This window comes from Mixophyes fleayi, chromosome 5, assembly GCF_038048845.1.
Source record: "Mixophyes fleayi isolate aMixFle1 chromosome 5, aMixFle1.hap1, whole genome shotgun sequence".
Classification (NCBI taxonomy): Eukaryota; Metazoa; Chordata; class Amphibia; order Anura; family Limnodynastidae; genus Mixophyes; species Mixophyes fleayi.
In genome coordinates, this window is record NC_134406.1 from 99,597,104 (window position 1) to 99,625,034 (window position 27,931).

At 42.1% G+C, this 27,931-nt stretch overlaps 1 protein-coding gene across 1 annotated transcript; it reads left to right on the plus strand.

Moving 5' to 3' along the window:
- On the plus strand, window positions 1-27,349 carry LOC142159461 (uncharacterized). The gene is made up of 6 exons (XM_075214362.1): window positions 1-138; window positions 270-512; window positions 2,719-2,854; window positions 26,130-26,517; window positions 26,607-26,724; window positions 26,935-27,349. Exons 1-6 carry the CDS (start codon window positions 1-3, stop codon window positions 27,181-27,183), a joined length of 1,272 nt encoding a protein of 423 aa, XP_075070463.1. The 3' UTR covers window positions 27,184-27,349.
- Window positions 27,350-27,931: the final 582 nt, after the last annotated feature.

The following is a 27,931-nucleotide window of genomic DNA, read 5'->3' on the forward strand; positions in this document are numbered from 1 at the left end:
ATGCTTTCCTCCATTAAAGCCCTTCAATCTGAGGTGGTGGAACTGGGGACCAGGACTGACCATCTGGAAAATAAGACTGAAGAGATAGTGGCATCGCATAATGAGCTGATAACATCTCACGAGCAATTGGAGGCTGAAGTGAGCTCCATAAGAGTTAAAATGGCAGATTTAGAAGATAGATCTCGCTGAAACAATATAAAAATTCGGGGAATCTCTGAACAATTTTCAAAAGCAGAACTTTACTCTTTTTTTCTACCAATCTTTTCCAGAAGCTTCTACCAGCAGCATCTACGCAGAAGCTTCTTATTGATCGTATTCATCGATTGCCCAGGGGAAGGAATACGTCTGATACCCTACCTAGAGATACTTTGTTACGTGTCCATATCTGCCACATAAAAGAACGCATTCTGCGGGCAACTAGAGAGGTGGACGACTCAGGCCCTCTACAGGGTCTTCAACTGTTCCCAGATCTTTCTCAAGCTACAGTCACAAAACGCCACTCATTTCATCCGGTAACAAAGCTTTTGAGAGATATCACTATTCCGTATAGATGGGAATTACCAGTAAAACTTCTTGTTCACAGGAACAGTGTTTTACATGTCATTTCTTCCGTGAAAGACGGCACTAAGCTTCTCTCGTCCTGGAGTCTCCAGACCCCTCAACCTGACCCCAAATCTAGAGCTCATATCAACAAGGATTGGTCTACACAGTGAAGTTCTGAATTCCGAGAGGTGACATTTTAGTACGAGAGGCTTGGATTTGCAAGTTATGGCTGTCTTTGGCCCTGACTGTCTCTTCATCCGGGAAACAGAGTTTGTCAAATTGCAAGACTACTTACACATAACTCTCAAAGTTTCTACTGTCACTCTTCCATATTCCTCTGGGGTGCTGCTATGGAAAGTTGCAAGTATGAACTACCACATACTCAGTTGGGATATGATTTGCTGTCTCATTTAATACTTGCGGAACTTGTGTTATGTGTAGTTATACAGTTCGTATTATTTGGTTCCTGAGTAGTCTTGTGCACTGCTGTTCCTTTTTTCCCTGTTTCTCTTCCTCCCCCTGCTCCTCTTTAGTGCTCCACACCGTATAAGCTGATCCCAGGGGAAAAGAATGTCGACAATTATTTAGTTATTTCTTGTGTCATGTTGAAAGGTTACATCGTCATAATCTGGAGGATGTATGTATCTGTTATATAATTATAAATATTGAGGCACCGGACAGGGGTATTCATGGGGAGGTGGTTCAGTCTGGGTATGGTTACTAGGCTGATGGTTAAGTTAAGCTGAATAGGGTTCATTAGGTTATTCAGGTCACATCCTGTGGTTCTGTTAATTGACCACTATGGAGATTTTCTCGTATTGGCCAATTTTTCTGTTATTGATATGGGTGGAAAAAGATTTGCCTTTACAAGTATTCATTCAAGTTATGTACTCATGTTTATCTTCGTTTTGGTTTTTGAGAATTTGCATGCGAGTGGTGGTGTGGAGTGGCCCTGGCCATGCACCCCGCTTTAAGTATTTTGCCGGCTCTTGTCCTCTCTGGCAAAAGCTTTAACCCTATATATCGGGTTATTTTTGTTTCCCCACCCCTGGAGGAGAGGCACAGACCCTCCTCCTCTACTCCCTTTTTTCCTCTCCCCCCCCCCCCCATTTCCCTGGAACACAGCTTCTCTGGCTCTATACAATATTTTCATTACACAAACCTTTTCTCTCTTGCAGACATTAAACCTGTAATACTCTTGAGTCATATCTGGCCCTCATTCTGTAAAGATGGTTAAGTTCCTAAAAGCTAGAGCCCTAAGTTCCCCCAACAAGCGGAGACTGGCATTAATCTCCTTTCATAAGGCCAAGGCGTACATTGTGACCCAAGACACCCATTTTGCTGCTAAAGCCCCCTAGTTTTTAGAAATTACTAATATCCTATCTGTTACATGGCTAATGGCTCTCTTAAAAAAAAATAATGTGGGATAGTAATATTGCTTAGCTCTAGATGCCCCTTCGAATTCTCTACGAAGGTTGAAGACAAGAATGGTAGATTCCTGATTGTTATTGGCCAATTGGAAGGGAAGTGGGTAACAGTGGTGTCATTATATGCCCCTAACTCTAGACAGATAGCGTTCCTGAAATCCACACTGGCCATAATCGATAAAGTCAAAAGAGGTAACGTAATCATATTGGGAGATTTTAACCTAGTGATAGATCAGCTATGTCCAGTACACTGCCTTATTCAACTCCTGCCCATTCCTCATTGATCTTTGGAAGGCTCTTGGCAGAACATGGGTTACATGATGTATGGAGAGTTGCTAACGAAAAAGATTATACATACTTCTCATCAGTACACAATACATATTTCCGAATTGACCTTATTCTGGCAGATAAGTGGGTATTACAGAACACGCAGAGTTAAAATCCTTCCCATGACGTGGTTGGATCATCCACCAGTGGTTTGGACATGGAGGCCCACTGGCCCGCCTCCCCCGTTAAGACCATGGCGTTGGCCTGACCATCTGCTGTCTTTAGAAACTTGGTTGGAAATTAGTCTCTTCGCTCACATGTACAAACTAATGAGCCTAAAGATACCTCTATCTTCACATATTGGTGCGCCCTCAAAGCAGTAGTTAGGGGGACAATAATCCAGTTGGCCTCTAGATTGTGCAGAGCAAACCTACATCAGCAATCAGAATTAGAATCTAAACTTAAACTTTTGGAAATGCAGAACAAAAAGGACCCTTCTAAGACCATGAGCACTGAGATCTCCTTAGTTAACGCAGAACTGCAAAAATTGCTTATGGCTCGTACACTTGTTCCATCGAAACTGCACCAAAAGTTCTATGTGGTGGGAAACAGAGCAGGTGAGCTGTTGGCAAGGAAGTTAAGGGGAATGCAGGCTTGCAACCACATTAAATCAATTATTGACCCTAAGGGTTGCAAAATGCTCCAACCTGAAGGGTATAGCAGACATCTTTGAGATCCCCCTGGTTGATCTCCTGTGGGTGCCCAGGGAATGGACACCCTCTGCCAACAGCTTGCCTGTTCTCACTAGAGATGCCCTAATATGGGACAGACTGTGTGGGGATACTGAGGTACTAGTCCGCCCCACATCAAATGTATCCATACAGGCGGTAGCTAAACAGACTGTAGACTTGAACTTGTCGAGTTGGGCAGCTAAAGGAATCCAGACACTGGGTCACTTATTTGAAGCGGGCAATCTCTCCTCTTTTACTCACCTTTGTGACTTATATCAACTACCTAGAAGAGACTTCTATAAATATCTACAAATTAGACATTGGCTAGCAACTCCGCCACTTAGGGAATCTACCAATCGGCCCTCCCCCTGTATTGTACTATTCTAAACTGATGAAGGGGAGCAAAAGAGCTAGCATAGCTACTTGGTATAATATCTTACAAATGCAAATTGACTCAACAAAGTCTAAAATGCAACTCCAATGGGATGCGGATCTCCAAGTGGAGCCTACAGGGAAAGACTGGGAGCGTATCCTTTTAAATTCCTTTAAAATGTCAAAATGTCTTAATCACACAGAAATGTTGGTAAAACTCATAAATAGATTATATGCCACCCCAGAAAAGTTGTGTGCCTTTCACAACTGTGGACCGAGGTGTTCATGTTATTAAGTAAGCTTCTAGGCCACCCAGTCCAGCCGTACCTTGAACTGGCCCTTCTACATCATTACACAGCTTCATCTCCGAAATGGGATAAATATGTGATGGGGCAGGTCTTTATAGCTACTAGAGCGGCTATTGCCCAGGCGTGGAAACAGCCTCTCCCATCTCCGTTGGCAAAGATTATCTCTAAATTAAATTTTAGTTTCGAAATGGAAACACTTGGCATGCCATACTCCATTGGTGAAGTGGTATGCTTGGCATGACTATGTGACCGAGGGAGAGAGGGCACCATCAAGAGGCTCGCAATAGACTAATGGGAGTATGTCTCCAAATATATAGCTTTTGGTTAATTCATTGACTTCTATAGCCATGGTTGATGTTGGAGTAAAACTTTGGATTATGTGGGTGGAGACTTGCCAGGCCTCTTAGTACACTCCTCTGCCTGTTATATTATACTCAGGGCCGGATTAAGGGAATGGAGGCCCCTGGGCTAAGGGGGCCTCCATTACCCCGTCAGGGCCCCCCCCTCTCCGTGATCCAAGCAGTTCGCGCCCCCAACCCCCCAGTTATCCAAGCTGCCAGCACTGTGCCCCCCCCCCCGGCACTTACCTCCTTCTCTGGCGCGCTGTACGCTCTTTACTGAGATCTCGTGAGAGTGAGACTCACGAGATCTCCTCAGTAAGGAGACTACAGCGCGCCGGAGAAGGACTGCAGTGAAAGTGCTCAGCAGCACTGATCGCGCCGGGGGCGCCCCCGCCCCCGACCGATCAATACTGCTGCTGAGCACTTTCAAGGGCCCCCTGGATGCCATAGGCCCCTGGGCTGTAGTCCAGTTAGCCCTATGGTTAATCCGGCCCTGATTATACTGAACTAGTTTTGAAGTGCTTCCTTATGTCAAAAGTATGCATTTTATCACATGTTGTTGTGTTCCTTACCCACTATGTACCCCCCTCCCTAATTTGTTTTTATTGTCCTTACCCTTCCTTTTTTCTGTACCCCTTAAAAAATTCTTTAAAATCTAATTAAAATTTTTGAAGGTTAAAAAAAAACCCCAGTTGTTTTGTCTTCATATACTGTTCAGTAATACATTGGTAAATGCATATTCACCTAACAAAGTCCAGTCTGTGTAAAAAAAAAAAAAAAAAAATCCCTTCGGACACTTGGGCTTTGAGCATAGGGAGGGGAAAATAGTTTTCTGATTCATATAAAAATCTGATACCAACTTGAACCAAAAATTTTGGATTTGTCCTGAGAACCACCTTACCTTAAATATATTTTGAAAGTAGCCCAGAGCATTTGTAGCTCTGATACTCTAGCTGGAGATGAAATCGCAGCTACAAAAGCCATCTTCAAGGTAAGGAACTTCTTCCAAAAGTGCAAACAAAGCTTCTGCAAGGGCATATTGAATACAAAGTTGAAAACCCATGGTGCCAGAAGATGACATAATACTTTACTCTTTTTGCACCTGCTTGAATCTTATGGCAAATTCATTTTGTGGCTATTTATTGTATAGTAAAGTCATTAAACCAGAAGTTTATACTTTTAGTATGTTTGCTGCCAGGTCATTATCTAATCCATCTTGCAGAAACACTACTATTGTCCTAAAACTAGAGCACTTGTTGAAAATTTTCTAAATTGTATGGTACACCTTAGACTGTTTACTTGGGTTATAATCAAGTTGATGTAAAAAGACCTTGTTGTCTCAACAGTCTCCATTCAGGCGCCATGCCATCGGTTTCAAGAATTCTGCACATGACTACTAGTACCTGATGTATACTGCCAACTGCATCACTTCTGCAAACCATGGTCTCCATGCCCAAAAATATAGAATCACAATTACATTCACTCTCACGTTATCTACTGCTTCTGCCCTATTTTCCACATACCATGAGTAAAAGTGTCCTACTTTGGAGTTCTATGCTATTGCCATAATTTCTATTTGTGGATAAACCCCCACTTGTTCATAATCTTCTCAAAAGTAATTTTGTCCAAAGCACATTATCCCAGGTGCAGCATATGACGGCTGACAAATCTGCTCTAGTATTGTCTATTACGGTTATGTGGACTGCTGGTAGATTTTCCTGGTGTCCTACCCATTGTAACAATGTACTGACTGCTCTTGTCATTCCTGGACTTCTAGTATTTTTGATGGTTGATGTATGCCACTACTGCACAATTGACTAAATTAATTCTGACATCCCATCATGCATTAATTTCCTGAAGACACGCCTTGAACACTGCTATTGTTTCCTGAACATTTGATGGTAGTCTGTCTATGGGGGTAATTGAATTCCCCCCAGAGTATCGCTGTGCTACACCTATTACCGTTATTACGGTAAATTTAACCTTGCTCTCCTGCTCGCAGCTCCGCTGCAAGCAAAAAGCCGGCGTTGAAATTACCGTAATAACGATATTTAGGCGCACCATTACCGTAATAAATGTAATAGTACGCAGGCCGCGTTGCTTTTTACAGTAACGCGGCCAACTGAATTCCCCCCTACATGTTCTTTCGACATCCTTTGGCCTGTCAGATGGTCAGAGTGCGCTCCATCCAGTTTTGCTGGTATATATATGTCATAATGATTGTGTTCATGATTCGTAAATTTTTTTCTTACATTACTGGTTATATTTACTGATCTGCAGGTTTGAAAAAGTGATTTCTATAGACAGCAGCTCCAATCAGATTCTAGTTTATTTAGTACATTCTACAAAGTGATAGCTAGAATCTGGTTGCTATAGGCAACATCTTCAATTTTTCAAACCCGCAGCTTAGTAAATATACCCCTTAGTGTATCCTCCTTCGACCGCCATTGCAAATCTTGTCTTGCTTCTTTTAATAACAGAACAACTGATGCATTCTTCAACATCTCTGTTCCAAGGTGTGAGAAAGTCCTGCAGGTGCCTCCTATAAAATCTTGCCCAGGGAAATTTTTCTATAGCCTTCGGTCATAGTACTGTTAGGTTCAACTCCACTGTGGCCAGAGACTTATTCACAGTCTTAGAATTCTTGAAGTGTGTCTAGCCAAGCCCCTAGATATTTCTGTCTCTGGGATGGCTGTAAATTACATTTTTTCTTGTTGAAGCTTCATCCTACTGTTACAGAGCTTTTATGACCTGTGCTGAGCTTGTAATGCTGCTTTGCTAGCTTATTATCAAAATATTGTAGTGGTAAGGTCATGGTAGAATGTCCTTGGTGCTGTTTGAACCTGACCTTTTTGTTGTGGTGGTCTAAAGGTACATAAATGCTTATTTGAAGAAGACTGCTGTGAGAAAATCCCCCACCTCCACTTCATTTTGATTGGACCATATGGATCCTATCTTGAATTTCCTGCTTCTTGTGCAATATCCCCCTTTGTGTTTTTCTATAATGGAAATTATGGAATAGCAACCTGTTTTCCTTTGAATAGAAATTCTGACAGACTGTCCTACATGGCAACTCTTTTTTTGTATGGCCGGGATCTTTGAATCTTGTTTGTTTGATGTCTTACAAGTTCCAAAACATTCCCTCAACTGTTGTTCAAGACAGATAAGTCTGTCATCATTAAAATCCATGCCTGCAAAAACCTGCTGATTCTCCCTTCTACCACTGTCTCCACAATCATTGCGAATAAAATCTGGTACAACCCCAGGATCCCTTGCTTCTCTACAGTCAAAATCCCTGCCTTGGGTCCCTGGGTGAAACTGTCTCTGCTGTGGCTTATATTAAACTGTCCATCAGAGCCATGGCATTTTGTAGTAACCTGAAGACCATTGTGACAACATTCCTCTAGATCATTTTGAAATGTGAGTCTAGCCTTTCCCAAAATTGGTGTCACTACCATTTAAAGGTATATTTGTCTATTTTTGGAGTGAGTTTCTGCCATCCATGAACACAGTCACAAAGGTCTTCAGGTTACTACAAAATGCCATGGCTTTTGTGGATAATTTAATATAGTCCATTGATGCTTCGCAAACTACCTCAATTGCCCTCTGCACTTCCTGAACTGTCTTCAAGAGGTCACTTCTTTTAACACCGTCCTGAATGTTTCTTTCAAGATCTTTGCCCCACTCAGAGTCCTTGTCAATAATGCCACTGTCAGTTTTAATGCTGCACCAGAGTTGTTCTGAAGCTTCTTTGAGAAACTTTCAATTTTCCTGTCCAGGCAGTCTCTCAAAAAGTTATATCTTCCAGGGTCATTGTAGTATTCTTGGAAAGTCTAACAGATTCATCAACCTAAGGAGTAATATCCAAGAACCAGATGAGATCAGAAGGGAAAGGTTTCTAAGAACTTAGCCTGGTTGCATTTGATTGTCACCCGTCTGTGTGCCTCCATTCATCAATAATAATGTCATTAACCACCTTGTGGAAATTGGAGGTTATATTACTCTTCTTGGCCCCCAACAAACCTATCTGCATTTCAGATACTGCCTTCATTTCCATTGTCTTATGGAAGGAATTTATGAGGTCATCTACCAGGTATCCTTCTGGAAATTCCCCTGACTCAGCTGCTGTGCTATCGGATATGTCGGACGTATATTGCTGTATCTTGTTATCTTCCAAACTACCATCTTTAATTTGTACATACATTCCCAGAATATCCATCTGAAAGGTGTTTGTGACAGGTGTCACAAACAAGGACCCTTTGTCTCTTAGCAGGCTTTCTGTGTGCTCAGACGTTACCTTGTCCATGGGAGCCTCTGCAATAGGAGGGGTTCTGCATAGACAGAGAAAGATAGAATGTTTAAGACCCTATGTAAAAGTAAAGGAACCTCTGTGGGGCTTATCCTGAGTTGTGGACTTGGGACCCCATTTCCCTCCCTGCTGCAGAAAACAGTCTCCACAGTTAAAAATATAAAATAAATATGCCTAATGTATTCCCATATACATTGGGTTGGGTACGAGTTCCAGACAGAAATAATACGGTCACGAAAATACCTACAGAGTAAATACTGGCAAGGAGAAAATCTGTACAGTGTAAATACTGACATAGATAAAATACTGACAGTGTGATTGATAGTGAAAGTCACACTGCCGGTATTAAAATGGCAATGAGAGAGGGTCCAGCGCCTATACAGCGTCTAAGAATTTCATTCTGCGGCCGGTGGCGTCTGTATTCAGAAGCTGTTGTGTGTCTTGGGAACCTTATTTTTTTTTTTTTTTTGTCAAGCATATTGCAGCTGGATTATTTTGGGGTCAAGCTGGCAGACGTAATATTTTTTTTTTTTCCCCTGCTATAGTGTCACCAGCCCCGTCTGGCTAAGCCTAGGTCCCCCCTGGCTAAGCCTAGGTCCCCCCGATTTAGGAAAATCGGGGGTACCCCACTGTTTGTCCCCCTGATTTTCCTCTGACTAGTATTAGGGTTAATATGACTGTTGTGGGGCTGAAAAGTGGTACAATAATGAGTATCTGCAGGCAACAGTGAAGCATGATGGAGGTTTCTTGCAAGTTTGAGCTGTGAAAGAAGGACCCATAAAGTGCTTGAGGCCTACAAATGCGATGGCAGCTTGGACAGGCTCCACAAATCTTCAGGTTTATGAGAGGACTATACTAAACTCATGGTAACAAAGGAAAAGCTAAATCTCCTGCTCTCTACTAAAGCAAAAAACTCCCTTAAGGGTCTAAACCAGGGGTCCTCAAACTTTTTAAACAGGGGGCCAGTTCACTGTCCCTCAGACCGTTGGAGGGCCGGACTATAGTAAAAACAAAAACTATGATCCAGCGCTTTAGCCGGCCAGCCAGTCGGCGGCGGCCGCCACCCCCTCCCCCTCTTCCACCAATGACCGTCCTTCTCATGTAAAAAAATGACAGACAGGCAGCGGCGGCATAAACACCCGGCAGCAGAGCTGGATTAAGGCTTTGGGGGGCCCAGGGCACTTAAGACGGGGGCCCCTAAGATCTAAAATTAAGGGCATAGTGACACATCCTGCATTACATCACCTACAGCCCACAGTATGACACAGCTCTCCCAGAGGGCTCGCTTAGGTTGTCTGCATAAGAAAAATCATTGTTTCCACAAACTAAAATACTGTACATTAAAACAATCATCAAAACACCACATTAAAATGGGTATTGACACCACACATTAAAACTAGCAATGATATCACACATTAAAAATGCCATTGATAACGTGCACTAAAACTAACAATGATACCGCACGCTAAAACTAGCAATGATACTGCACTTTAAAAATTAAATTTATAATGCACATTAAAACTAGCAATGATACCGCAAATTAAAATACCATTGATAATGCATCATTGGGCATGGCCAGGCCACCCTCCTACAGACAAAAAAAACTGCATTGTTGTGTACACAATTGAACGGTCACCAAAAATTGGGATTATCCCACTAGAATCACAACATTTCACAGACTTTGCTGCTCTCTCCTACCTGTTCTTCTCACTTTCACCACCTGTGCTGCAAGTTTCTTTAGTCGCGGCTTGTCTGGATCCTGGAATGTTAGGGGCCCTATTTGGAAAAAAAATGGGTACATTTAGAAAATTACAGCCACCCCCGGCGTTAAATCCGTATCACCCATGATTAATAATTAGGCCTTCCTCCAGCCCCAACATTAAAATAATAGTATTCACATTTAATAAATAAACCTATTTCCCTCCCTACAAACAGCCCCAGCAATAAATTAATAGTATTTACATTTCAGAAATATACCTATTTCCCGCAACCGTCACTGCCATTAAATAATTCATAGGCACATTTAATAAAAGGGACCTCATTCTCCCCAAACCACCCCATCTTAAATTAATTAATTGTCCCCACTATTGTGTCTCTCTCCCCCCTTTTTTCCCCATACTGTGCCTCTCCCCCTTTTCCTTACTGTACCTTTTTCCTCCACAGTGTGCCTCTCTTCTCCCCCTTTTCCCTCCACAGTGTGCCTCTCTTCTCCCCCTTTTTCCTCCATACTGTGCCTTTCTTCTACCCCTTTTTCCTCCATACTGTGCCTTTCTTCTACCCCTTTTTCCTCCATACTGTGCCTTTCTTCTACCCCTTTTTCCTCCATACTGTGCCTTTCTTTTACCCCTTTTTCCTCCATACTGTGCCTTTCTTTTACCCCTTTTTCCTCCATACTGTGCCTTTCTTTTACCCCTTTTTCCTCCATACTGTGCCTTTCTTTTACCCCTTTTTCCTCCATACTGTGCCTTTCTTTTACCCCTTTTTCCTCCATACTGTGCCTTTCTTTTACCCCTTTTTCCTCCATACTGTGCCTTTCTTTTACCCCTTTTTCCTCCATACTGTGCCTTTCTTTTACCCCTTTTTCCTCCATACTGTGCCTTTCTTTTACCCCTTTTTCCTCCATACTGTGCCTTTCTTTTACCCCTTTTTCCTCCATACTGTGCCTTTCTTTTACCCCTTTTTCCTCCATACTGTGCCTTTCTTTTACCCCTTTTTCCTCCATACTGTGCCTTTCTTTTACCCCTTTTTCCTCCATACTGTGCCTTTCTTTTACCCCTTTTTCCTCCATACTGTGCCTTTCTTTTACCCCTTTTTCCTCCATACTGTGCCTTTCTTTTACCCCTTTTTCCTCCATACTGTGCCTTTCTTTTACCCCTTTTTCCTCCATACTGTGCCTTTCTTTTACCCCTTTTTCCTCCATACTGTGCCTTTCTTTTACCCCTTTTTCCTCCATACTGTGCCTTTCTTTTACCCCTTTTTCCTCCATACTGTGCCTTTCTTTTACCCCTTTTTCCTCCATACTGTGCCTTTCTTTTACCCCTTTTTCCTCCATACTGTGCCTTTCTTTTACCCCTTTTTCCTCCATACTGTGCCTTTCTTTTACCCCTTTTTCCTCCATACTGTGCCTTTCTTTTACCCCTTTTTCCTCCATACTGTGCCTTTCTTTTACCCCTTTTTCCTCCATACTGTGCCTTTCTTTTACCCCTTTTTCCTCCATACTGTGCCTTTCTTTTACCCCTTTTTCCTCCATACTGTGCCTTTCTTTTACCCCTTTTTCCTCCATACTGTGCCTTTCTTTTACCCCTTTTTCCTCCATACTGTGCCTTTCTTTTACCCCTTTTTCCTCCATACTGTGCCTTTCTTTTACCCCTTTTTCCTCCATACTGTGCCTTTCTTTTACCCCTTTTTCCTCCATACTGTGCCTTTCTTTTACCCCTTTTTCCTCCATACTGTGCCTTTCTTTTACCCCTTTTTCCTCCATACTGTGCCTTTCTTTTACCCCTTTTTCCTCCATACTGTGCCTTTCTTTTACCCCTTTTTCCTCCATACTGTGCCTTTCTTTTACCCCTTTTTCCTCCATACTGTGCCTTTCTTTTACCCCTTTTTCCTCCATACTGTGCCTTTCTTTTACCCCTTTTTCCTCCATACTGTGCCTTTCTTTTACCCCTTTTTCCTCCATACTGTGCCTTTCTTTTACCCCTTTTTCCTCCATACTGTGCCTTTCTTTTACCCCTTTTTCCTCCATACTGTGCCTTTCTTTTACCCCTTTTTCCTCCATACTGTGCCTTTCTTTTACCCCTTTTTCCTCCATACTGTGCCTTTCTTTTACCCCTTTTTCCTCCATACTGTGCCTTTCTTTTACCCCTTTTTCCTCCATACTGTGCCTTTCTTTTACCCCTTTTTCCTCCATACTGTGCCTTTCTTTTACCCCTTTTTCCTCCATACTGTGCCTTTCTTTTACCCCTTTTTCCTCCATACTGTGCCTTTCTTTTACCCCTTTTTCCTCCATACTGTGCCTTTCTTTTACCCCTTTTTCCTCCATACTGTGCCTTTCTTTTACCCCTTTTTCCTCCATACTGTGCCTTTCTTTTACCCCTTTTTCCTCCATACTGTGCCTTTCTTTTACCCCTTTTTCCTCCATACTGTGCCTTTCTTTTACCCCTTTTTCCTCCATACTGTGCCTTTCTTTTACCCCTTTTTCCTCCATACTGTGCCTTTCTTTTACCCCTTTTTCCTCCATACTGTGCCTTTCTTTTACCCCTTTTTCCTCCATACTGTGCCTTTCTTTTACCCCTTTTTCCTCCATACTGTGCCTTTCTTTTACCCCTTTTTCCTCCATACTGTGCCTTTCTTTTACCCCTTTTTCCTCCATACTGTGCCTTTCTTTTACCCCTTTTTCCTCCATACTGTGCCTTTCTTTTACCCCTTTTTCCTCCATACTGTGCCTTTCTTTTACCCCTTTTTCCTCCATACTGTGCCTTTCTTTTACCCCTTTTTCCTCCATACTGTGCCTTTCTTTTACCCCTTTTTCCTCCATACTGTGCCTTTCTTTTACCCCTTTTTCCTCCATACTGTGCCTTTCTTTTACCCCTTTTTCCTCCATACTGTGCCTTTCTTTTACCCCTTTTTCCTCCATACTGTGCCTTTCTTTTACCCCTTTTTCCTCCATACTGTGCCTTTCTTTTACCCCTTTTTCCTCCATACTGTGCCTTTCTTTTACCCCTTTTTCCTCCATACTGTGCCTTTCTTTTACCCCTTTTTCCTCCATACTGTGCCTTTCTTTTACCCCTTTTTCCTCCATACTGTGCCTTTCTTTTACCCCTTTTTCCTCCATACTGTGCCTTTCTTTTACCCCTTTTTCCTCCATACTGTGCCTTTCTTTTACCCCTTTTTCCTCCATACTGTGCCTTTCTTTTACCCCTTTTTCCTCCATACTGTGCCTTTCTTTTACCCCTTTTTCCTCCATACTGTGCCTTTCTTTTACCCCTTTTTCCTCCATACTGTGCCTTTCTTTTACCCCTTTTTCCTCCATACTGTGCCTTTCTTTTACCCCTTTTTCCTCCATACTGTGCCTTTCTTTTACCCCTTTTTCCTCCATACTGTGCCTTTCTTTTACCCCTTTTTCCTCCATACTGTGCCTTTCTTTTACCCCTTTTTCCTCCATACTGTGCCTTTCTTTTACCCCTTTTTCCTCCATACTGTGCCTTTCTTTTACCCCTTTTTCCTCCATACTGTGCCTTTCTTTTACCCCTTTTTCCTCCATACTGTGCCTTTCTTTTACCCCTTTTTCCTCCATACTGTGCCTTTCTTTTACCCCTTTTTCCTCCATACTGTGCCTTTCTTTTACCCCTTTTTCCTCCATACTGTGCCTTTCTTTTACCCCTTTTTCCTCCATACTGTGCCTTTCTTTTACCCCTTTTTCCTCCATACTGTGCCTTTCTTTTACCCCTTTTTCCTCCATACTGTGCCTTTCTTTTACCCCTTTTTCCTCCATACTGTGCCTTTCTTTTACCCCTTTTTCCTCCATACTGTGCCTTTCTTTTACCCCTTTTTCCTCCATACTGTGCCTTTTTGCGTTATTCCTTTCTTCTGTCTTCTCTCTTCTTGCTTCCTCTCCGTGCTGCGCTTCACTGAATGACAGGCGTGACTTGATGAAGTCACGCCTGTCATTCAGTATCAACAGTGCAGAGAGGAAGGAGAAGGAGGGACGCCAGCGCCGCGGTGAGGTGAGTAGTGTATCTTTTTTTTTTTTTTTTCTTTTTACTACCCGGCTCCCCACACCAACGAAGGGAGCCCCGAAACCCCCCACCGCCACCACCGCCATTAAAAGAAAAAAAAAAAAAAAGCCCCTTAATCCGGCTATGCCCGGCAGGCCGCATAAATGTCCTCAGCGGGCCGCAGTTTGAGGACCCCTGGTCTAAACCAAACCTTATATGATAAAGGTGACAAAGCAGACAGGTAGCTGGCATTCAGACTATGATCAAAACATGCCCAGAGTAATATACTCTGGATTAAGTCACATTTGGGCTGCAGAAGAGTTCCGACAATGTTGCAGAAAACGTTATAACATCTCACAAAAGATGTACCCCCACCCCCACTCTGCTCCTGTGGAGTCCACACAGACCTTTCTCTCTCAATGTCATCTGCCCACGCTTCTCCCTACTGCCCTTGAGGCACAAGAAATTTCTTAAATCTTAAGGCAAACAAAGCACCAGGTCCCGATGTATTTACTGTCATGTATAATAAGACTTATTATTAGTTGCTCTTGCCTTATCTTGATGACCTGTTCAACAGTGTATTAAAGGGCAGATCCTTCTCAAAAGAAGCCCTAGATCATTGTTATTCCAAAAGATTCTTTGGATTGTGCCCACTATAGCCCTATCTCACTCTTGAACATGGACATCAAGATCTACGTGAAGGAATTTGCAAATCACCTAAATACAGTACTACACAACCTGGTCACAAAGACCAAGTAGACTTTATATCGGGCACGATAATACTAGACGAGTCACTACCCTCATATATTGTATCAACTCTACTAATACTACGGCACTAGTGCTTTATCTGGATGCAGAGAAGGCTTTGGACCACATTAGCTGGCAGTTTATGTTGGCAACCCTTAGGATATTTGGCTTTGATGACAAGGGTCTCTGTAAACGGAATACGCCTGTTCCCAATCGTGATCACCAACAACACTCGTCAGGAGTTCCCTGTCTCATCCCTGAATTTTGCTCTTGTGATTGAACCTCTGGTGGCAAGAATCTGCCTCTCCTCTGACATCAAAGGTGTTGAGGTTGAATCTGGGGAATATAAGATTAACTTATTTGCGGATGATATTCTCCTCACATTGACTTCCTCTCACACTTCTCTCCCGAACCTGTTTAAACTCTCGCTACTTATGGAACCCTATCAGGATATAAAATCTTTCTTAAACAGAATCTTTTGTGCTCCATCTGTCACCCACCACCCTGGAACTCCTCAAAAGCAACTTTTTCTGGTGACAGTCTAAAATAAAATATTTGGGGGTCTATATTACTAACCGATATAACTCTCTATATGTGGAAAATTTTCCTTGTACCATACAACTAATGAAGTTGAATCTGCTCAGATGGCAAAAACGAATTCTCTCCTGACTGGGCAAATATTCACCCTCAAGATGAATGTCCTGCCTCGCCTACTCTATCTTTTCAGACCCTCCACCTGAAGGTACCCAGGCCTACCCTAACTCTGTTACACCGCTGGTTTTCCCATTTTGTGTGGCAGCACCACCAGTGTGTTCTGATGTTTCAGTCGCAGCCTCATGTCTTTGCTGAGAATGTAGTTTCCACAAACCAGTTTTACCACTTTGTGCAGAGCCACATTTACTGAAGGTAGGGGCTTTCTAGATGTTTGCCTTTATTATATTGCTACTCATCTGAGCCAGGTGTGGCCTTACATTTAAACATTATAGGAAATCCAGGCACGTGCATGTGTCTTGATGCTGATGTGTGGGGTGGTACTCCATATTTCAGATGGAAGTAATACTGACACACAAATCCAGACAGTGTAAATACTGACATGAAGAAAATACCAACACTATAAATAGTAACAAGGAGTAAATACAGAGTCTAAATACTGACAAGGAAAAAATACCTACAATATAAATACTGACAAGGGTAAAATACTTACATAGATAAAACAGAGACAGTCACATTGCCTGTATTAAAATGGCAATGCAATATTGATGTGTATTCCCCCCCCCCCCCCTCCCTCCCCTGATTCCCTCCCCCCTTCTTTTTCCCTTGTATTTTACAATGTATGTTTTTCTGGGGTTTTTTGTACCATGTAACCAAAAGGAAAAACTTTAATAAAATCATTATTGAAAAAAAATGGCAATGCAAGTGGGTCCAGTGGCTATACAGAAGCCGAACCAGCACTAGAGTTAATAGGACTGGTGACAGGAGTGTTACATTTTCATTTTATTATTTAGCATTGATTTTTTTTATTTCATGGCAGTAAACTAAAAATAAAATTAAAAAATGTTAAATAATAAAATAAAAATGTAACACTCCTGTCTCCAGTCCTATTAACTCTAGGGCTGGTCGGAAGTTAATCAGGGGGACAAACAGCATGGGGTCCCCCTATTTTCCTCCAACAGGCCCTAGACTAGTGGCATTATAGCAGGGGAACCCATGGCACGGTGTTGCCCTGCCCTGCCATGATACCAACCAGCCCCAGGCAGGTCAGCATGGGGCTGGATTCCCTATGGAGCTGGAGTTCCCAGCCACTGCTGACAACACTAGGGCTCTTCCCACACCACTGGGCAGTGGGTGTGGGGTAATGTGTAAAAATAAATTAATTAATTAAACAGTATTTTACATGAGTGAACTAGTCCATTCTTCAATGTAGTTGTTATCCAATATCATCATTTATTTATTTATTTATATATATATATATATATATATAACGCCACTAATTCCGCAGCGCTGTACATAGAAATCACTTACATCACTCACATCAGTCCTTTCCCCCATTGGGGCTTACAGTCTAAATTCCCTAATACACAGAGACACACAGACTAGGGTCAATTTGTTAGCAGCCAATTAGCTTACCATTATGTTTTTGGAGTCCATGTCAGTATTTGCACTGTAGGTATTTTCTCCTTGTCAGTGTTTACACTATTACTGTTATTTCCATCTGCAATCGTACCCAAACCCATGAGGCGACGACTGAATCCACAGAGCACACTGGAGGTGGCAGCTGGAACCTCAGCAAAGAGCAAATGTGGAAACTGCATCCTCCGCAATGACATTAGGTGGCAACAGAAACCGCAGAACACACAGGTGGTGGGAACTGAACCCTCAGTAGGGATAGAAGGTGGAAATTGCATTTTCAGCATGGAGTAGAGATGGAGACTGGAACCTCAAAATGGACAAGAGGCCTCATTCTTCAATATCCTCCTTTCTTCTCTCCTCTTTCCTTCTTGTTCTTCCAGAATCAGAGTGCAACATATTGTATGCAAATGGTCGCAGAAAGGGGAGGCAAGCAGAACCGCAGCAAAGGCAGTATGAGGCGACATGAACTTCTTTATGAGAAGAAGGTGGCAAGTGGAACCTCAGCACAGATACAAGTTATTGACTGGAAAATCAGCACAGATAGGAGGTCGCGAATATAGCCTCAGTATGGACAGACGACAGTGACAGTAACTTCTGTGCAGTCAGGAGCCTTCAGGTAGCACCTCGATATAAACAGAAGTGGGGGAATGGAATCGCAGCATAGAAGGGAGTTGGCTAGTTGAACCTTAGGGCGGTCAGATGGTTGCGATCTGCAAGGTGGTTGGTATGTCCTGCCACAAGGAAAGGGCCCACTCTCCGAATGCCCTTTGTACATCGTCTTGGATGAAGAGGTGGCTTACAAAGATAAAATAAACATATACAGGAACTTCAGCATGACCAAGAGGTGGCTAACAGTTCCCTCAGCAAGGATAGGAGGTGGCGACTGTAACCTCAGAACACACTGGATGTGGTGACCGCAACCTCAGTACGGACCGTATCCTCAGCACGGCTATGAGATGGAGACTGAATCCTCAGAGCGGAAGGGAGGTGGTGAGTGGAACCTTAGTGCAAACAGGAAGTATCGACCTAAATCTCTGCAACATGGGAGTGGGTATACCCTGACCCAAGAGGTTGATTGTCAAATATAAAATAACCCATACTTTAAACTGTGACTACTTGGAAACACGAACTTGAACAACTGCCAATCTCGCACTTGTTTTAAATTCTCCCTAGCATTGTAAATGAAGAAATAAAATCAATTGCCTAACTATAACCAAAGTGTAGGATGTCCCACCTATATTGGTGGACACGCCCTAGCCCCAAAAAGAGATTCCACCCGCCAAAATCCCTCTGTACCTCTTCTTGGGGGCAGAGGTGGCTTACAAACATAAAAAAAAATATATATTTTTAAAAATAACAGATATTTACTACTAACTATAAGTAAACATTAGCATCAACAAAGGTTAACACACAGCAATGTAAAGTAAAAGCATGTCAACTTTAGGGAATAGAAACTACACTAATGTGGAAGAGTTAGTTTCCTCCATTGGCTGCCATCTTCATACTTGCAGCTGTCTAAGTGGTCTCCACATGAGTCTACCCTGACTAGGATTTCTTTGATGATGTGTGAAGTCCTGCTACATGGACAAACAGAGGAGCCCTCTTACTGGGATACAAATTCTCCCAAGCTGTAAAAATTGCCTGCTTCCTGTACCCAATGGTTTTTGGGTGTCCCATCCATGGTGAAATCTATAGGAAGACCCTACCCCATGAAAAGGTTCCACCCTTCCAATGCCCTCTGTACCTCTTCTTGGGGATAGGAGAGGCAATCAAATGTTAAACAATACATACTTTTATATAACTAAAACACTAACATCAACAATTTAACAGATGCTGTTACATTGTTGATGTAAACAATTCATTTGACATAAACAAAAATGCACAATGCAAAATGTATTGCAAGTAAATTAAAGCAGGTATTATACTATTTGCAAAATAATTTGAACTACGCTAGTCATAGATATACAATGCAGAGAGAATTTCTATATACATCAAAATTCAATACATACAATATACTCATAATTCATACTCAAAGCGGCTTAGGCTGCTGCCACCACTGCACTCCTTAGCGGCATCCAAAACTGCGTCTTTCTGGGTACTGTTGATGCTGATGTACCCCTTTGCTGGTACCCCTGACCACTTGTCTTCAGAGCTGCAGGTAGCGGGCAGAGCGGTGGTACTGGAAAGCTAAGGCCAAACCTCAGAATAGCCGGCAACAGATTCAATTTGGGTCTAATCTGTAGGTCACAGCAATTAAGCATCAAAGGACGTTCCTTAGGCAGTAATTTTTTTTTTAGCTCGGGAAGTCCTAAAAAAGACACTTACAGCCACTAGGTGAAGGCACTAGCGACATCCAGAAAGGTACTGATGAAATTATACTTTTCAGTACAAACCAGTGCTCTTTTTGTACACATTCTGACACACATAGCAGCAGGGGGTAAGCCAGCCCCCTGACCTGGGATGGCTCTGCCACATCCGAGATATTTTTAGTATCAGGATGCAATATGCTTCCCAAAACATTGATTTAAATGAAATGCAAAGTTATAAAAATTTACACTAATCTGTTATAGCCAAAAACTTGGTTGGTTGCATTATTCGGACAGGATCTGAGATGCACAATGAAAAGCCACACGGGCAGCAGTCCCCTGCTGTGTATACAGGCTAAACACGTGTTGGCCACTGAGCTGAAAAGATCTAATTAACATGAGGGACATTCTTTAGAAAAATTGTACAAATCCAATCATGACATCCTGTTTCAGAAGTTGCAAATCAATACTTCAGAAATTAATGCATTTCCTATACAGAAATATAACACAATATAATAAAATAAGTACATTTTGTATATACGGTATCAAGAATCAGTACATTTGCAACAATATTAGCACACTGTGTTAATAATTTAAATATATTATTGCAATAAATGATCCAGCCACAGTGGCTTAAAAAGATGAAAAAAAACCACATATGCAGCAGGCGGTGCCTGGAACTTCTGCATGAATAAGAGGTAGAGAACGATTCCTCTGCAGGGATAAGAGGTGGTGACTGTAACCTCAGAACACACTGGAGGTGGCGTGCAACCTCAGTGCGGAGTAAAGAATGGGGTATGCCCTGCACAAGAAGAAGTTGCCTGTCAAACATAAAATAATACATACTTTAAAGATAACTGTGACTACTTGCATAGGCAAGGGTTTTTTCTAGCGCCCGGAAACACCCTTCCCCCACCTCCAAGCCTGGAGCACTGTATAATTGAGGTGGGTGGACCCTGCGCCCACTTTACACAGCTCTGCTTGAAAAGGGAGAACTGCCTGCACCTAACAGTAGTGCACGCAGCATTGCCCATGTATATTATGGGGATAGGAAGAGTTGGAGAGCAGCCAAGCACTGTCTAAAATTATAGCCATGCCCACATGCATGCTGGTCATGCCCACTGCTGGCATGGTATGGAAACCCCCCTCTACAAATCCTGCGTTTGCCCCTGACTTGGAAACTCTAACACCACCAACTTCCAACCTCCCACAGATTTTAATTTCTCCCTAGCAGTGTAACAGAAGAAATAATTTAGGTTGCATCTGGCTAACTATACCCAAAAGTGTAGGATGTTCCAGCTATATTGGAGGACATGCCCTAGTCCCCAAGATGAAGATCCACCCTCCCAAATCCCTCTGTCCCTCTTCTTGGGGACCTTCAGAGGCAGCCAGTCAAAAGGCGGCCACTGAAACAAATAGTGAATATATATACAGTGTACAGTTACTCACAGGCAGCTGATTACCGACTATTCTCTGCCAAGCACAAACTTTTAGACCCAGGATGAGTGACATCACAATAGCTATTTATGATGTAAGCCAGTGACATGTACAGCCTAATCAAATCTGTAAATTTCCATTTAACATAGCTATAAACACCATGTATAAATAGTTAGGTGTTTAATGGAAATGGAACAAAATACATACTAATAAATACAGGTTTTATAATAACTTTCCCAGCAAGGTAAACTAATAGATATTTACACAATGCATATGGAGAAATTGTAACTGAACCTTATAGCACAACACAGTACATGAGAAAGAGAAAATTAACTTTGTCTTATTAGCTCCGTCCACTCAGCGTACAGTGGCTTAACTTGCAGAGGTAAATACAATATTATTCTTACAAATGTCAAAAGAAAGAACAAGGGCACAAGAACAATGACAGCCAGAAGATTCCTAACAGACAGGGCAGGGCACCAGTCGAGAATCTAAGACACAGGCATCTATTTATCAAAATGCAGCGATAAAAATAATCACTTATTGCTACAATTTATCAAGGAAATATCAGCAGGACGGCTCACCTGACCTGGTGATAAGAGCAGGGTGTCAGAGGAATGGAAGTAAGGGAGGTAGAGTGAGAAGGATATACGTTGACATATAATGCAGCGCTGTACATTAAGGGGATTATGACATGACACACACACAAATTAAAAACAATGATATGAAACAAAAGATGAAGATGGCCGTGCCCTAAGGAGCTTACAATCTAAGGGGGACGCACCATAGAGAAGGTAGCAGAATAACAATTGGTGGGGAAAGTGCGGGTGGCTATTATTAGGCAGCAGCATTAGCAGCCTCCAATAATAAATAATAAAGCAGCCATTGGCATCTGGCATCTCTGTGCAGCCACCAGTGCTGTATTATGGTTGGAATGACCAGAGACAGCAAAAGGCAGAGACACAAAACATGAACCAGTCACTGTAGAAACCTTATAACAGTCACCTGCTGGCAACCATAACTGACCTTCACCATTCATCATAACTGAGTGTCCTTCATCTGCTGGTTCTAGAGGAGGCCTTTTCTTTTGTGGTTATCTGTCCATTTAGAATAATTGTATGCAGCCCGGTGCTCTTCTGTAGTGCCGAGATTGCCACTGGAAAAAGAGCCAGGGCAGTTGTTCCCCATGTTTGATACCAGCTGCAGTCACCAAGGAGACAGCTGAGATCAGCAAACGAGGAAAAGAGATGGCAACACCAATGACAGTTCTACTGCTGGAGCTAGTGAGAGTAACTGCCATTGCTGTCACCTGAGATGGTATTCAGAAGATCTTCTAAACAACACTGTCCTTGGTGTAATAACCACTGTTTGCCACTGCCTTTACTTTGTGGGAAGATGATTATGTGGGATGTAGGTCACAGAGCTGATCCACCAATAACAATAAACTAATAATATAGAAAATATTTTGCCTCCTTAATAATCAATGATTGCACCCAAGCCATAAGGCAGTGATACCTCCTCTGTTTGAGCTACCTAGTCTTACAGAAGCAGGTATAAAAATAACCTGCCTTTTTTTCTGGCGCTTTTTCTAGTGGTTTTGCAACAGCGGCACATGGCTAGATGTTTAACATACTTTAAAGAGCCTTATAGTAAATGAGCGATATGGAGCACTTAACCACTGGCGACGTGCGGCTTTTTATAACCTCGCTAAAAAACACCCTTTAATAAATATAGCCCAGAGTTTCACTATTGTTGGCTAGTTGGCAACTGAAATACATTCACAGAGCTTCAATACATCTAAAAACACATTCCCATGAGTTTTGCTATTTGTGCCTAATCATACCTAAAATGCCTTAATTGGATGGCGAATTTGCAGTATGTATGGCCACCTCAACATAGATGATTCCAGGATCTTCTGTCTAAAGTAATTATAATAAAAATATATAAAAAGAAAGTAGCCAAACATTTTAATAAATGTAAAAGGTTTAACTCTAGCCTTTCATCTCCCTAACATTAGCCCACACCTAAAACTTATCCAATAAACTTAACATTTTTTACAGTTATAAAATAAGTTTACCTTAGACTATACAATATGAAATCTAGCAGAAACAGCCACTGCAATAAATAGTGAAAATACACAGTGCACTCTTACTCACAGGCAGCTGATAACTGACTTATCTGTGCTAAGCACTAACTGTTATACCCAGGATGAGTGACATCATAATAGCTATTTATGATGTAGACCAGTCACATGATCAGCCTAGTGAAAGCTGTTAATTTTCATATAACATATATACATATATACACACACACACACACACACACACAAAATTTATACTGGATAGATAGCTGATAGATAGCTAGTATTTTTATTTATATACACAAATTAAAAAGAATGACATGAAACAAAAGCTGAAGATGGCCGTGCCCTAATGAGCTTACAATCTATGGGGGGGGGGCGGGACAATACAGAAGGTAGCAGAATAACAATGGGTGGGGAAAGTGCGGGTGGCTATTATTAGGCAGCAGCCTCCAATAATAAATAATAAAGCAGCCATTGGCATCTGGCATCTCTGTGCAGCCACCAGTGGTGTATTATGGTTGGAATGACCAGAGACAGCAGAAGGCAGAGACACAAAACACAAACCAGTCACTGTAAAAACCTTAACACAGTCACCTGCTGGCAACCATAACTGACCTTCACCATTTATCATAACTGAGCGTCCTTCATCTGCTGGTTCTAGAGGAGGCCTTTTCTTTTGTGGTTATCTGTCCATTTAGAATAATTGTATGCAGCCCGGTGCTCTTCTGTAGTGCTGATATTGCCACTGGAAAAAGAGCCAGGGCAGTTGTTCCCCATGTTCAATGCCCGCTGCTGTTACCAAGGAGACAGCTGAGATCAGCAAACGAGGAAAAGAGATGGCAACACCAATGACAGTTCTACTGCTGGAGCTAGTGAGAGTAACTGCCATTGCTGTCACCTGAGATGGTATTCAGAAGATCTTCTAAACAACACTGTCCTTGGTGTAATAACCACTGTTTGCCACTGCCTTTACTTTGTGGGAAGATGATTATGTGGGGATGTAGGTCACAGAGCTGATCCACCAATAACAATAAACTAATAATATAGAAAATATTTTGCCTCCTTAATAATCAATGATTGCACCCAAGCCATAAGGCAGTGATACCTCCTCTGTTTGAGCTACCTAGTCTTACAGAAGCAGGTATAAAAATAACCTGCCTTTTTTTCTGGCGCTTTTTCTAGTGGTTTTGCAACAGCGGCACATGGCTAGATGTTTAACATACTTTAAAGAGCCTTATAGTAAATGAGCGATATGGAGCACTTAACCACTGGCGACGTGCGGCTTTTTATAACCTCGCTAAAAAACACCCTTTAATAAATATAGCCCAGAGTTTCACTATTGTTGGCTAGTTGGCAACTGAAATACATTCACAGAGCTTCAATACATCTAAAAACACATTCCCATGAGTTTTGCTATTTGTGCCTAATCATACCTAAAATGCCTTAATTGGATGGCGAATTTGCAGTATGTATGGCCACCTCAACATAGATGATTCCAGGATCTTCTGTCTAAAGTAATTATAATAAAAATATATAAAAAGAAAGTAGCCAAACATTTTAATAAATGTAAAAGGTTTAACTCTAGCCTTTCATCTCCCTAACATTAGCCCACACCTAAAACTTATCCAATAAACTTAACATTTTTTACAGTTATAAAATAAGTTTACCTTAGACTATACAATATGAAATCTAGCAGAAACAGCCACTGCAATAAATAGTGAAAATACACAGTGCACTCTTACTCACAGGCAGCTGATAACTGACTTATCTGTGCTAAGCACTAACTGTTATACCCAGGATGAGTGACATCATAATAGCTATTTATGATGTAGACCAGTCACATGATCAGCCTAGTGAAAGCTGTTAATTTTCATATAACATATATACATATATACACACACACACACACACACACACAAAATTTATACTGGATAGATAGCTGATAGATAGCTAGTATTTTTATTTATATACACAAATTAAAAAGAATGACATGAAACAAAAGCTGAAGATGGCCGTGCCCTAATGAGCTTACAATCTATGGGGGGGGGGGGGGGCGGGACAATACAGAAGGTAGCAGAATAACAATGGGTGGGGAAAGTGCGGGTGGCTATTATTAGGCAGCAGCCTCCAATAATAAATAATAAAGCAGCCATTGGCATCTGGCATCTCTGTGCAGCCACCAGTGGTGTATTATGGTTGGAATGACCAGAGACAGCAGAAGGCAGAGACACAAAACACAAACCAGTCACTGTAAAAACCTTAACACAGTCACCTGCTGGCAACCATAACTGACCTTCACCATTTATCATAACTGAGCGTCCTTCATCTGCTGGTTCTAGAGGAGGCCTTTTCTTTTGTGGTTATCTGTCCATTTAGAATAATTGTATGCAGCCCGGTGCTCTTCTGTAGTGCTGATATTGCCACTGGAAAAAGAGCCAGGGCAGTTGTTCCCCATGTTCAATGCCCGCTGCTGTTACCAAGGAGACAGCTGAGATCAGCAAAGGAAGAAAAGAGATGGCAACACCAATGACAGTCAATCTCACTAGTTCCATCAGTTGAACTGAGATGGTATTCAGAAGATCTTATAAACAACACTGTCCTTGGTGTAATAGCCACCGTTTGCCACTGCCTTTACTTTGTGGGAAGATGATTATGTGGGATGTAGGGCACAGAGCTGAGTTAATGTTCAGCCATCTCCAACTGTCACCCGAATGCCACCAGTAACAATGAACTAATAACATAGAACATAGGTGTGGTGTGTAAATACAGGTGTTGAGTTATACCACTTTCATACTGCCTATCCCGGGTTTTTGAAGCCGGGTTTTTGCAGGGTCTCGGAGCGTCCCAGCTCAGAAACACCATTCATACTGCACAAGTCTGTGCCCTGGCAATTTGTGGGAGTCATCACCAGAGCATTTTTCATTGGCTGAAAAAAGGTAATGTCATTGAAAGGTGACTGGTTTGTTGACGCATAAAGATGATGCAAAAGTGGGTGGTGATTGTTTACCACATTACTTTTCATCAAGGCCGACGACTCACTTTTGTGTAGCCCAGAGTTCATGTTTACTAGTGTGTTTTTTCTGTTTTATGCAGCAAATGAGAGTTTGCTGCAGCTGCTGACACTGTGCACTCTTGCACAGTCCCAGTTCAGGAGGAGGAAGGTGAAGTTTATGGCACAACAGAAGAAAACTCGGTGTCTGTATATGCGCAGGAGGAGAGCGTTTCTCAGGGCCAGCATTGCCTCAATTTTGAGATTCAGTGCTGCCAGTAACCGAACCATGCGTGCCAGAGAGTGTAGCCCCAGAGAAGCTTTCTGGTCTACTGTGGAAGCGTTTGAGGAACAGCAGTGGATGCAACACTTCAGAATGTCACGTGGGACATTTAACTATGTGCTGGACCTTATTACCCCAGCACTTTCCAGGAAGGCCACTAACGTTGGGAAACCTATTCCACCATGTAGGCGCCTTTCTATTGTGTTGTGGTGGTATGCTACCCCTGGAGAATATCGGACAATCTCCTGCTTGTTTGGAGTGGGGATATCCACGGTGTGCACTCTAGTGCATGAAGTCACCACGGCATTGCTGGAAGCCCTGTATCATCGCTTCATCTCCTTACCGCAAGGTCAGCGCCTGGATGATACAATTGCAGGATTCCTGAAGCGTGGGTTTCCACAGTGTGCTGGACCCATAGACGGGACACACATCCCCATCATTGCCCCCACAGACAACCATGCGGATTACTACAACCGCAAAGGCTGGCATTCCATCATTCTGCAGGCTGTGGTTGACCACAACTATTGGTAAGCATTTTTTATGTTTTTTTTTATGTGACTGTGCCATGTGTAATGCGTATTGTAAAACATTGCTATATGTATTTTTTTTATGTCAGTTTCACAGATGTTTTCATCGGGTGGCCTGGACGTTCCCACGACGCCAGAGTACTAGAAAATTCAGACCTTTACCAAATTGCTGAGGAAAGACAAGATAGCTGGCTGTTCCCTAGAGAGGTAAATATAGGTGTAATGTTGTATGATGTTTTAGTAATTGAAGCTTATATACTATTGTTTGCTATCAATATTGTATGTATTTACTGCCCCTTTTTATATATGGATGTTACACTTGCAAAATGCATTTTCACCATATAGTACCAAGTGTACTGCGTTATGTGACCAATATTTTTAACATGGTGACGTGAAACTGCATGTTTTTATTTATAGAAATCTACGTTTGTTGATGGTGTGGAGATACCGGTACACATCATTGGGGATGCTGCTTACCCTTTGAGGCGCTGGCTGATGAAGGGGTTCACTCAGCAACATCACCTGTCTCAGGAACAGATCCGGTTTACACATACCCTCAGCTCGGCTCGGATGGTGGTGGAAAATGCTTTCGGGTGCTTGAAAGGACGTTGGCGCTGTCTATTGAAGCGCATTGACATTGACACCAAGCTTGTGTATTTTACATAACATTTGTGAAATTCAAAAAGAGCAATTTCTACCTGAGTGGAATGTGCAGGAATCTGAAATGCCAGTGCTGTCAGTGGACTCCAATACTTTTGAAGGAGAGCGCACCAATACCTCTGCTGAACTTATTAGGACCACCCTTACTGCCAATTTGACCTCACTTGTTTGAATGTACCACACAAATGTAAAAATAAAAAAAAATGTTTATTTCACATATTGTATTTTGTTTTGTACATATTTCCTCATATGTCTCTTCACAAAAAAATATGAAATGACACAATATAAAAGTGCTTACTTGCATGTAGAAAAAAATAAAATATATACATAAGTAGTAAACAGAAGACACAAATGTGCCCAAACAGTAAGTGCAAATTTGCTTTTCACGTTATATGTGAAGCTAACGGTGTGTAAAGTTATGTAGATATATTTATTGGTATTTGGCTTGCATTTCGGTTGATATGGTTCTCTGTTTTTGGGACTTTTGTTTATACAGTTCATTTTTTTTTTCAATTATGTAGATATATATGTATGTATATATAGTTGGTTATTATGTGAGATTATTAAAGATACTTACTGTTGGAGCGTAAACTGGGACTTGGCGTAGACTTTGACACCGGCACTGGTTCTGGCTGCGTTTCTTGCGAAGTATCTGTAACGACTTGCGCAGCCGGGAATGGCTGTGAATCGTTCAATTCCTCCCAAGAAATGTTGGTGTCATCTGTTGTGCAGAGCACTCCAGTTATGGAGTGTC